At 34.2% G+C, this 13,261-nt stretch overlaps 1 protein-coding gene across 2 annotated transcripts in view; it reads left to right on the top strand.

Annotated features, from left to right (window-relative positions):
* Luzp2 (leucine zipper protein 2) overlaps positions 1 to 13,261 on the top strand; it is a 360,889-nt gene that overhangs the window by 253,500 nt on the left and 94,128 nt on the right. For both annotated transcript variants that reach the window (XM_070032711.1, XM_070032712.1), the window contains exons 6-7: positions 1,690 to 1,752; positions 7,095 to 7,157. In XM_070032711.1, the coding sequence (XP_069888812.1) occupies positions 1,690 to 1,752; positions 7,095 to 7,157 (126 nt within the window). The remainder of the gene's footprint in view (positions 1 to 1,689; positions 1,753 to 7,094; positions 7,158 to 13,261) is intronic.

The raw sequence follows: 13,261 nt of genomic DNA, 5'->3' as shown, positions 1-13,261 counted from the left end.
CTGAGGGACAGCTCCCAGGCCCAGAGTTCAAGCCCTATGGCTGACCAAAAAAAAATTCTTTTCTGCCCAGACTTGCTTCAAACTTTGATCCTCAGATTTCAGCCTCCTGGCTAGCTAGGATTATAGATATGAGCCACTAGCTTGTAAATCTGTTTTAATAAAATGAATATTTGAAAAACACTACATGTTCATTTTTTTTCATCTAATTTCCTACATATACACAAAAACATTCTCCAGTATATGCATACTTTTTTCTCTCTTTCTCTCTGTCTTTTCAATAGCAAGTAATAGTTTAAAATATCCTGTGAGAGATCTGCAGTAATGTTATAATTCTAGACATATTTTAGGAAGTTGACTCTATAAAGAATGTTTTATGTAAGTTGAATTATAAATGACATCTCTGAAGTCTGAAAAGGAGGCTTTTCAACCAACACAGCAAATGGGAACCTGAGTTGAAGGAGACTGAAGAGGACAAAAAAAATTAAATGTTTAAAAAAATGTAAGCAAAATTATCAGATTTTTTAATATATTTAGGAGTCAGAAATGGGAAGTTAGTGGTTAGAAAACCACCCCAGGAATAGTGGTGAGATGTTATATCAAATGAATATGGAAATGATGATGCATGTGTAATCCAAGTAGTTTGGAGGTTCAATGCCTAAAATCAGAATGATCTAAATGCACAAGACATTATCTGGTAGAAAAAAAGGAACCCCTAGCAACATAAAAAGAAAAACAAACGAGCCCCGAGTAATATAAAAAGAAAAACAAAGAGGAAAAATTATTTAGCATACATGCCCTAGACAGGGCTATATGGATAAAAAGAAAAATGAAAATATATCATTTGTACAAAAAATAGGAGTCAGAAATTACTCTGTTAAGTGAAAGAAGTCAGACGAGAAAGACACACTTAAAATTTCTATCACCTGGGAAATTTAGACTGTTAGAAAACAATGAGAAAATTGTGCAATGAGGATTGTTTGAATGCAGAAACCAATATTAGTGACAAGGGTAAAATTTGATGGTGAAGAGGTTGATCAAAGTGTTTTAGATACATGTATGAAAATAGAAAAAATGAAAGCCACTGGAATAGCTCCTAAAAAGGTGGAGGAGGAAGAAAATTTAATAGAGTAGGTACATTTGATCAACCTAGTTTATATGTATGAACTATCAAAACCATTTAAACAATGAATATAAGCCAATAAAAATAATAAGACACTACAATAAAAATTTAGTCCGCGAAAAGCATGTAGATGTTTTATGTGACTGTGTCTCTATATGATATGTAGAAAATTTAAAAAATAATGAACTGGAAGATGCCCAACCTAAAGACAATAGCAGACTAAATGCTGTAGTTTAGTTTAGAGGTGTTTGATCAGAATCTAGCCTGCATTATTGATTTGCAGAACTATTTTATAAAATCATGCACATAAGTATAATAAATAAAAGATAAATATAAGGTTAAGTAATATGTATCTTTAAAATCAATATGCTAATTCGAATACATGGACACTTTAGTTGGAAAAAGGGAACATATTTATATTGCAGATTTAACTCAGCTTTTAATGAATTCATTAGACTTTGTATCATGAAGGTCTAGTCTATGAACCAAACACAGAGTAATGTTGCTGATTTATTTAAAGAAATTACAATTTCTCACTTCTTAGCATAAAACTGTATTTCTTTCCGCAGAACAAAAGCTTGAAAAACAAACTCTTGTCTGGAAGTAAGCTGTGTGGAATTCATGCAGAAGAGGTGAGTAAAATTCACCTTTTCTTTCTTTTTTTTAAATCTTCAACATGATACAAATAGTGCTCATGGTAATGTTTTTTTCCCTTCCTTCCTTCCTTCCTTCCTTCTTTCCTTCCTTCCTCCCTTCCTCGCTCCCTCCCTCCCCCACTCTCATCATTTTCTCTCTGTAGTTCTCTCTCTTTTGATGCATAATGATGTTTAAACTCTGGGATCTCTAGGACCTCTGGGATTTATGCTTGCCTTGAAGATACTCTGTAGAGCTATGCCTCCAGCCTTTTGGGGACTAATTATTTTTGAGTTTAGATCAACCTAGATCTTGATCTTTCTTGTTCACACATCTCACCATAGCTTGGTTGACAGGCACATTCCACCATGCCCAACCTTTCCAATGGAAGATGGTCTCATGACCTTTTAACCCACGCTATCCTGAAACAATGATCCTTCTGATTTCAGCCTCCTGTGTTGCTAGCTTTAAAGTTAAGAGCCACTGATCCCAGCTCCAAATTTTGTTTAGAACCCAGATACGAAGTAACCATCTTTTTTCCTGAGCACAAATATAAAATTTTGAATAAGACAATAAAACCATTTTAAACTTTGGGATATTTTTGAATATTTTAACATTGTATAGTAAAGAGAAAAGATTTAAAGTTCATAAAGCACTCATTTTATAAGATGATGTTCCACATTCCTAACATATCTATATTTATCAGGATTTCCTTAATAGTGAATACCTGGGAGCCCATTTAATTTTTCTGCTTTGTGTTCTACCTATGTGATGTGTAAATTTTTTTCCATTGATGAGTGACTCAACGTGACTTTTCTAGATTGATCATCCTCTTCACAAGTAAACATATCTGTTGGATTTATTTGTTTTATAGGAAAACTATTGCAGTGTTTCTTCATAAAGAAAAGTATTATTCTTGTTAATATAGATTTAACTACAATAATCAATCTCCTGGATTGTACAACTCTGCATATGTCCATAATGCTACGTTAAGTGTTGAAATACAATTAAGGAATTCTAAGTGGTAATAATGAAATAGTAGTGATAATGTTATAAGTATTTATTTATTAGGTAATAAGAGGGAACGAGTGTCAGTGTGCTGTCAGAGAGTTCCAAGAACCTCACATAAATCATTAGAAGTACCATTTTTTTAAATTCCTGTGAAAGATTGGGGGAAAGTAGGGAAATCTATTCATTCTGTCATCACTGTCAAGTCAGACTGGAGGAACTCATGGGTTGTTGGTCTTATTAAGGAAAGAATTCAGGATAGAAGACACAGAGGAATTTATAGTGGATCCGTTTTTACCTGATAAGCTGAAGTAGAGAAGCAGGTAAAATACATTCTTAAAAAAAAAACTGAGCATAGCTGGATAACCAATAATCAAGAGCCATGAGTGTTCAGATAAGTTAAATATTATATTCTATGAGTGTTATGGACTTTTTCCAAGAAAACAAGGCTTTGCCTAGAAAGGGTTGGTCAGGAAGGAGATAACCTTACAAGGTCCATTTTTATCCAAGATGGCCGTTTATTGGGCTGTTCTCAGCTTACATCACATTTGGTTACATGTTAATGAGGTCTTGTCTGACTTTTGTACAGACTTGTTCAGGATTTCTGTGGCAATGGACCACAAATTAATAAAAGAGGTAGAGATTTTAAGAACTAATAGAATGATAGGAAGGGTCGCAGAGGTGTTAAAAAGATGATAGGAGTGGAAACATATTACCTCATTCTTCTGACCTCGTCTGTCATTTTGGGGCGGCGGCTGCTTGGGCTCATCTTATTTCTTTGACTAACTGTGCCTCACTAGCATGGTGAACACCTGATGTTTACAAAGGTAACAGAAAGACAGGAGGTTTGTTTATGAGAGCAGTGGATAAATAATATTAAAAGTTTATCCCCACTTTATAGTTGTCTAGGAGTGAAGTACATAGATGTCTAAATAACTCTATTGTCTTCTTTTCTTCATTAATAAGTTTTTTATAGTGAAAATACCATACAAAGGGGTTACAATTACATGGGCACGGTAAGGATTACATTTCTTATCAAGCATTGTTGCCTCCTCTGTTTTTTCCTTACCATCCCTGCCCTCCCATCTCCACGACTCCCGCCCTGTGCCAAAGTTGTAAAGTTCGGTTTTCGACATAGCATCTTGTACATTTAGTTGTTGCAGTGGGTCCACCTGTATCCCTATTTACACAATTGGTTTTTTCCCTTCCCCTCCCCAAATTATGCCAACATTAAATAGAGTGAAAACGGGTTATACTGTGGGAGAGGAACATACAAAGCAACAAAAAAAATCGCCTTATAAATATGTTAGAAAAAATAGGAAGAAAGAAAAAAAAACACTTGAGTCCTTATCTTGGGGTTCATTTTTCCTAACATCAACTTATCTGACCTTTTCTGCTTGTCTCAGACATATACTAGTCATTTCAAATAAGGGAAACCATGAGACCTATGTTTCTTTTTCTATTGTCTTCTAAATGTGGATCCACACCTATCATTTCCCCCTAAGTACATTTCTTAGTTGTTACATTGTCTGGAAGAGAAAAAGCATTAATCTTTCAAATTCGAACTAGGAAATAGGCTCATCTATCTCCAGACCCAATGCACCATATGTATCTGAACTAATCACATGCCTAATCAATTTTTTTGAGAAGTTAAAACTTTTTTTAGTACGGTCTTAGTTGAGATCATTTGGGTAAATGCCCAAAAGTGTGCTTGCTGGGTCATAGCGGAGCTCTATGTGGAGTCTTTTGAGGAACCTCCATACTATTTTGCAAAGTGGTTGAACAAGTTTACATTCCCACCAGCAATGCAGTAGGGTTCCCTTCTGGATACATCCCCTCCAGCATCTGTTGTTATTAAAGATTTTGATTATAGCCATTATAACTAGGGTGAGGTGGTATCTCAAGTTGTTTTGATTTACATTTCTTTTATGGCTGGAGAGCATTTCTTCATTTGAGCATTTCTTCATATGTCTATTGGCTATCTTTCTTTCCTCTTCAGAGAAGTTTTTGTGTAAGTCTTTAGCCCATTTATTTATTGGGCAGTTGTTTCTTTGAGGATTTGTTGTTAGGGCATTTGATTTTTTGCGGTCCAGGTATATTTTAGATATGACTATATTTATTGCAGCATCATTTACCATAGCTAAGCTATGGAACTCACCCAGATGCCCCTCAGAAGATGAATGGATCAAGAAAATGTGGTATATATACACAATGGAATTCTATGCCTCCATCAGAAAGAATGACATTGCCCCATGTCTTAGGAAATGCAGACTTGGAAAAAATTATATTAAGTGCAATAAAGCCAGGCCCAAAGGAACATAGGTCCCATGGTTTCTCTTATTTGCAATAATTAGTATATGTCTGAGGTAAGCAGAAACGGTCAGACAAGTTGATGTTAGGTAAAATGAACCCCAAGATAAGGACTCAATTTGTTTTTCTTTCTTGCTATTGTTTCTAACATATTTATAAGATGATTTATTTGTTGCTTTGTATGTCCCTTCCCCACGGTATAACCCCTGTTTTCACTGTATTGGATGTTGGTATAATTTGTGGAGGGGAAGGGAAAAAACAAATTGTTTAAATATGGATACAGGTGGACCCATTGCAACAATGAGATGTACAAGACCTTATGTCGAAAAACGAACTTGACAACTTTGGCGCTGGGGGCCTGGGAGAAGGGGAGAAGGGGGCAGGGGGATGGGATGGGAAGGGGAAACAAAGGAGGAGGTTACAATGCTTGATAAGTAATGTACTCATTACCTTGCCCATGTAATTGTAAACCCTCTGTATGGTACATTCCCAAAAAAAAAAAACAAAAAAAAAAAACCTTTTTGCCAAAAAAGTTATGTTACCTGCCCAAATAAGAGAAGTAAGAGAAGACTCACACACACACACACACACACACACACACACACACACACACACACACACACAAATTATCACAAACACTACAATCCATTTAGAATATGTAATGTAATTCCTTCCATAAAGTCTTTCCAATAGAATTATATTCAAGATTAGTAGAAAATTTCAATATGTAGAAAGCCAATGCATGGTTTGTAGATATGGTCCAGTCTAGGATTTCATCTCATCTTGCTTTTCTCTTGATAGAAAAAGCTCCACACCCTGTTTATAGACAGAGGGAAGATGTGATATGTGAAGGTTTTGAAGAGCATAATCAATGGAATGAGGTTATGAATAAGAAGTATCTAGGGTGAAGCTATATTTTAGGATAGCTAGTATATTGCTTGAGTCCCCACAAAACTTCTGCACATGGAAGAGAAAGAAGCTGTTGAGAGAGAAATAAGTAGGGACTACAATTATATTTTAGGTTGTCAGTTAAAGGTGATTTATATTTTCTTGTGTCTCAATGCCTTGGAAAATATATTATCATTAATTCCTATTCATGAATTCTGTTTTTTTTTAATATTGGCTTTACTTAATATTTGAAAAATAATGAGTTATGATTCCTTCATTTGTCCAATATTATAAATTACTTAAATTATCAATGAAGTATATTTAGAGCTTAATATTCTGGATAGTGTGTGAGGCACTTATTTTGTTACTTTAGAATTTTGAAATGTTATGGTGAAAACTTAATTATTTGGTTCACCATCACCATCAAAAACAAAGCAAAAATGTTTTCTGCTGATTAAGGATCAGAGAAGGATCTTGACAGTTTACTAATCTTCAGTTTTAATATTTATACATGAATAAACTGTGTTTAAATTTTCATGGTAGAACCTTAAAAAAGAGTAAATATTACAAACATTGACCAACATCAAAACTACTATTTCATTAAATGCAACTTCTATTCTACAAAATTGTAGAACAGAATAATCTTGGATTTAAAGATACTCTTTTAAATGGAACTGACAAGCCTAGATAAAATTATTCTGTAATGATTGCCTGCTTCTTCATGAAATTAATATTTTTATAATTTTCACAATGATATAAATTTGTGTGAGTTTATGTGTGTATTTTTAGAGATTGAACCCTAGTCCTAAAGGTATAATATTGGGCATGCCAAAATGACAGATACTTTATGTGTTTGGGTATAGAATAGAGGAAGAATAATTAGCCAATCACTTGAAATAATACCTTTATAAAGATACAAATTATTGAATAGGCATTAATTATTTTTCTCAATCTGCTTGGACATAGAACTCTGATACCTGAAGAGAGCTTAAAATTTTCTGTTTTATTTTCAAAATTGTAAGATTATATTTTCTTTCACTGAAAAAATTCTGAACAGAAAAGTAATAAATTTTAATATTCAAGATTGTAAAATTTAAATTAGTTTGAAGACTAATCCATGTCTCTGTTTTTACAGTCAAAAAAAATTCAAGCTCAGCTGAAGGAACTTCGATATGGGAAGAAAGACCTGTTATTTAAGGTGAGCATCTTTGTCTCTTTCATTTCCAAATTTCTAGCATAATATTTAAACAAGAATAAACAATTTTAGCTTAACATCAATTCTGAGAATCTTGATAATAATTAGGAACATTAGGCAAAAATAATTTTTTTTTTTGCCAGTCCTGGGGATTTTTTGCCAGTGTGTAGAATTGAACTGATGAGTGCTATACCTAAACCTCTTTATGCTCAAAGCTAGCGCACTACCACTTGAACCACAGACCCACTTCCTGCTTTTACGGAGTAGTTTATTGGAGATAAGAGTAGCACAGACTTGTCTACCAGGGCTAAATTCCAACCATGATCCTCAGATCTCAGCCTCCTGAGTAGCTAGGATTACAGGCATGAGCCACAATAATTAAGAACTTTATCTGAACTGAAGATACTTCTGGTTTCTGGCCCAGCTAATGAAAGTGAATATAATTATGACTACATTGATATACTACTTCCAAAAGATAAATATTCTTCTAAGTATTTAAAGTAGTTATGCAACTCTAATTGCTTTAACTTGAAATTGAAGAACAATGTTTCTCAAAGATTTTGGTATTTTTTATTGTAAAAATACTGTACAGAGGGGTTACAGTTACAGGAGCAAGGTAATGAGTACATTTTTTATTGAGCATTGTTGCCACCTCTGTTTTTCCCCTTCCCTTCCCTCCCACCTCCACAACTAACACCACCTCCCTAGCGACCAAAGTTGTAAAGTTCATTTTCAACATAGTGTCTTGAGTGTCGTGAACATCTCATTGTTACAATGGGTCAACTTGTATCTCTATTTAGGCATTTTGTTTTTTCCCTTCCCTTCTCTAAGCTAGAGAAATGTATGTACAAGATGCAGGGCACAGACATCAAATACAGTGAAAACAGGGGTTATATGGTGAGGGAAAGGAATATACAAAGAAACTAAAAAATCATTTGAGACATTATAAATACGTTAGAAACAATAGCAAGAAAGAAAAAAAAATTGTGTCCCTATCTGGGGGTTCATTGTGATAACATCATCTTATATGGTCATATGTATATAGTTTTTTTACCTTTTCTACTTGTCCTACACATGTACTAGATATTGAAAATAAGAGAAACCATGGGACCTATGTTTCCTATGTTTCTTTGGGCCTGGGTTACTTCACTTAATATAATTGTTTCCAAGTCTTTCCATTTCCTAACAAATGGGGCAATGTCATTCTTCCTGATGGAGGCAGTGTGTGTACTTTGGGCCTTGGTGGTGCTATACCTGCACTCTTCAGCTCAAGGCAAGCCCTCTACCACTTGAGCCACAGCACCACTTCCAGTTTTCTGGTGATTAATTGGAGATAAGAGTCTCACGGACTTTCCTGCCCAGGCTGGCTTCGAAACATGATCCTCAGACCTCAGCCTCTTGAGTAGCTAGGATTATAGGCGTGAACCACTGACGCCTGCCTCCCTTAAAGATTGTATAAAGTAGAACATGTATTTAGGAATATTCCAGACTAGTGAACTATAGTCAAGAGGTTTCTGAAAGACTTCTCTTTATTTTAAGAGTCACTGTATTTAATAATGACTGATTGCTTTGGGCTATTTATGCTGTTTTAAGCCTGTGTGGTTAAAGCCTATAAATAAATAGAAAGATGAGATAACATCTGAATATAGTGAACTGAATTATGGTCTTCCAAAGATACTCAATTCTTAATTTCTAGAATTTATCAATCATAAGATTATGCAGGGATAAGTCCATTAAAGAGCTTGAGATTGTAAAAGTAAATTTATCATCGTAGTCATCACTAATTTATCCACAATCCCTTTCAATATGGAATTGTAAATAAACTTAGGCATTGAATGAGCTCAAAGAATGTTGTATACATGTATGAAGAAAGAACATTAGAGACATTAAAAGCCATAATTACATTTTAAATAAAATTAAACAAAAAGGCTACATAATGCACACATATGTAGCAAATTATTAAAAGAAAATGTAAAGAATTCTCATTTTGAAAACTGTACTTATTTACCTCATCAAAAGAAACAAATACAGATAAGTTTTTCCCTTTCTTGCCCAGGCCAGATACTAATCAAGTTTTTAGACTTTTTTGTTATATAATTTGCTTGTGAAATGTGTACAATGAGCCCTGTCATTTTAACAAACAGGAATATACTTTTTATTAACATAGATGTAAATTACTTTATATGTTCTACTTAATTTCTAGCATCTTCATTACAAGTATCATCTCAAACTAGAGAAATGAGATTTTAATTGAAGGGGAATAACTCTGCCTTACTCAATGTGGAGTAGTATGGCAACTTCTCTTATCAGAACAATAAGAAATATTTCATCTCCACAGTACCTTAATATTTGGCTTTAGAGTTGCCAATATTTACTACTCACTGACTCTATGTAATCAGTATATGCAGGCATATTTTGCCATTTGCTTGTCCATAAATATACTTCCTGCCTTTCCATTGGCTTTATTTACCAGGTGAACCATAATCCTCCCTGCCAACCGTCATCTCCCAGCATACCTACTCATTTTATGTGACAAACAGAATCAAAGAATGAAACCCAAGTCTTTGGCTATCTTAAACCTTTCACATTGAGAGTATAGACATCATTTCCATTAATTTGGTTTGTCCTAAGTTCTTTGAGTCAAGTAGACTTGAACTTACTGACAGAAATAAAATGTGTGTGTATGTGTGTGTGCATGTGTGTGTGTGCGCACACATGGTTTGTGCTCAAATCCTTAGCTCTCAGTGAAGTCGTTTATTTTAATAAGGTTAGGGGTGTTTTAAAGCAGTTAAAGTTTCTTGAATTAAAATTGCTTAAAATTGTTAGAACTTTTAAAAATGTGCTGCAGAAGAGCACACACATACAAAGTTAGGAAGTATGTGTATGAGTGGGACATGAAGTTCTGTGCTGGGTGCTAACATACACTCTATACTTAATCCTCCTAATCCTCCTGTACAATAGTAAATTTTATTAACTAAGGAAACTTGTCATGTTACAGCCATGACAATTTTATCAATTATTCACTACTACTAGAATGACAGGCTTTAGATTTGATTTTTAGTCTTCTCTCACTTAATCATGTTAATTATTATATCTCACAATCCCCATCTTGTTGATGGGTAGTTTATTTCTTTCTTGTTCCATGATAATTGCTAATGATGTACACGTGCTATCTACCACCAACTGTGTTTAAATCAAAGAAGAAAACAACAGGCTTCTCCTAACAAGTTCATTATGGTCAAAATGGGAAGAATGTTTGTAAGAGATCTTCTCTGGTGAGCTTGTGCATCCCTGCAAAAGTACACATTCAACATCTTCTAGTCCAACTTGGAAAGGTGGTTTCTGTCATAGGTAAAGTAAAAGGAAGGAGTTGATTTAAAGCCTGATAATAGCTTATGTTATAATGTTATTCAACCTTAATGGCAAAAAAATAGCCCCTTTGTTAATAGCCATTCTGTATTCAGTTATTAGCTTCTTTTGTTTTGGATAATGTGTATTAAAAATAAATGAATGTGGGCTGGGAATGTAGCTTAGTGGTAGGATGGCCTAGCATCATGAAGTCCTGGGTTCAATTCTTCAGTAGCATATAACAGGAAAAGCTGGAAGTGTTTCTGTGACTCAAATGGGAGAGTGGTAGCTGTTATCAAAGGAAGCTCAGGGGCAGACCCTGAGTTCAAGCCCCAGGACACCAAAAAGAAAAAAAAGACGATAAGTAAGTAAATCAAGGAAGCAAGTTGTAGAAATTCTTCTAAATTACAGTGAAGAAAATGTGCTATTGGAATTGACCCATGTACTTTTCCAAATAAAGCAACAAATATTTGCTGAAATGAGGGGTGGACAATTCTATTGCAAATAAATATCATCTTAAGATCTGAATCTGTGCAGTTTTGAATAAACTTGATCATTTTTACTAAACATAGACATTGGAGGCACAGCACTTACTGCTGATGCATTTAAATTGTCTCCTAAAAATAATGGCTTTGCTGACAATTGCAAGCCATGATGATAAATCCCATACCCTTATTAATGCTTGGGAACTGGCTTTTGCAGACAGAAGGCTGCCAGCAGCAGTAAACACTGTCCATGGAAGAATGGGATTTGGCTTTACTAACTGTTAGTTGCCCAGGACACGATTGAATTTAAATCCTTTGTGATTCCATGTGCAGCAGATACACTCTTCATTTTGCTACTCTATTTATGTTTCCAAGAATTTAAGTTATTCATTATAGAAAATTTCTAAAACTGCCAAAATGTATGAAGATAAAGTGTTTAAAATCAGCACCAGACATAAACAATGTTTTGGCATATTTCTGATTTTTATTTTGCTATTTTGTATAGGATATACATAGGATATTTACATAGGTACATACATTTTTTGGGGGGAGTCAGGTCATGGGGCCTGAACTCGGGGTCTGGGTGCTGTCCCTCAGCTCTTCAGCTCAAGGTTAGCGCTCTACCAATTGAGCCACAGTGCCACTTTTGGCTTTTTTTCTTTTTGCTTATGTGGTGCTGAGGAATCGAACCCACAGCCTCATGCATGCAAAGCAAGCGCTCTACCACTGAGCCACCTTCCCAGCCCCGGTACATACATTTTAAAGTAATTTTGATAAAAAAGATAATTTCAGGTTAATTTTTCTATAAAATTACATACAGTATCTTCTGTGAAATGGTATGATAATGATTTAAGCTTTCCCTAAATGTGTGTTAATGTGGGTTTGTGCAAATACATACATGGTGTTATGATTTCAAGGTACAATATGATTTAAAATATTTCTTTTGTTTTTTTTGGGGGGGTCCGGTTGTGGGGCCTGAACTCTGGGCCTGGGCGCTGTCCCTAAGCTTTTCAACTCAAGGCTAGCGCTCTACCCCTTGAGCCACAGCACCACTTCCGGCTTTTTTCTTTTTGCTTATGTGGTGCTGAGGAATCGAACCCAGGGCCTCATGCATGCAAGGCAAGCGCTCTACCACTGAGCCACCTTCCCAGCCCCAAAATTATTACTTATTATCAAGCCTTTAATTAGTTTTTATCAACTACCAGTAGTTCACTAGAATTTTTGAAAATATTAATTGCATTAGTGGCTAGCACTGATTACTATAACTCTAAGAGTTACATTGTCATAAATTTCAACATTAGACCAGTTTGTTGAATCAAGACATTTTTGCACTCTAAAGAAAGACAAACAAAAATGTTGCCATATTATAGTAATACCAAAATCAATCAATTCAATGTATTGAAGACAAATTATTTTGTTTGAGAGATTAAACAATAAAGGTTGTTGATTTGTGATAAAATTTTCTACTGGGAAGATAGAATATATAGTTTAACTCTTGTCAATTAATTTTGATTTTTAGTTTCATTTCATTTGTTTTTTGTATGTTCAAAATCACTTCTACAATATTAACAACTTACTCAAAATTTAAAGTATCTGTTGTAATGAAAGAGCTGGGGTACTCTGACTACATTCAGAAAAAGGAATTTTCTTATGTAAGGGTATTGGCTCTGAATTCTTGATTCATGTTGTGCAAAATAAAGATCAGACACAGCTGAAAGGAAAAATTCTTGGACATGTATAAATGTCATGAAAAATGTGGGAATAACTTTCCTTTTCTATGGGTATTATAGTTTGTATAAATGCTTAAAATAATAAGTAGAATACCAATCCTTATTTAAAATTAATTTACATTAAACATGCATTTACAAAGCTAATTAATTAGAAACAAATTACTTATCCTATTTAGATCACCAATATTAATTGCTTGAATATGTCTAGTAATAAAACTGATATATATTGCATACTATGTAAATTTATAGACATTTTAAACATTTATATAATGTGGTTTATGTGCATTGTTTTATTTATCCTTAGGACAATTTTTAAGTAAATATTGGATCTATATGATACATATAAATGTACAGGTATATGTAATATATGTAAATATATCAGTATTGCCAGCTACATTAATACATCCACTATTCCTATTTTTGTTCCATTCTCTTATTTCCTGCGGTCTTGCTGATACTTGGCCCTTCACCTTCACATTTTGTCCAGTTTCCTCATATTCTGTTTTCTTATCTATCATCATATTGATTACTAGCTACAGAACAT

This window comes from Dipodomys merriami, unplaced genomic scaffold (assembly GCF_024711535.1).
Source record: "Dipodomys merriami isolate MVZ:Mamm:240054 unplaced genomic scaffold, mDipMer1.0.p SCAF_21, whole genome shotgun sequence".
Lineage (NCBI taxonomy): Eukaryota > Metazoa > Chordata > Mammalia > Rodentia > Heteromyidae > Dipodomys > Dipodomys merriami.
This window is presented reverse-complemented; position numbering and strand designations above follow the sequence as displayed.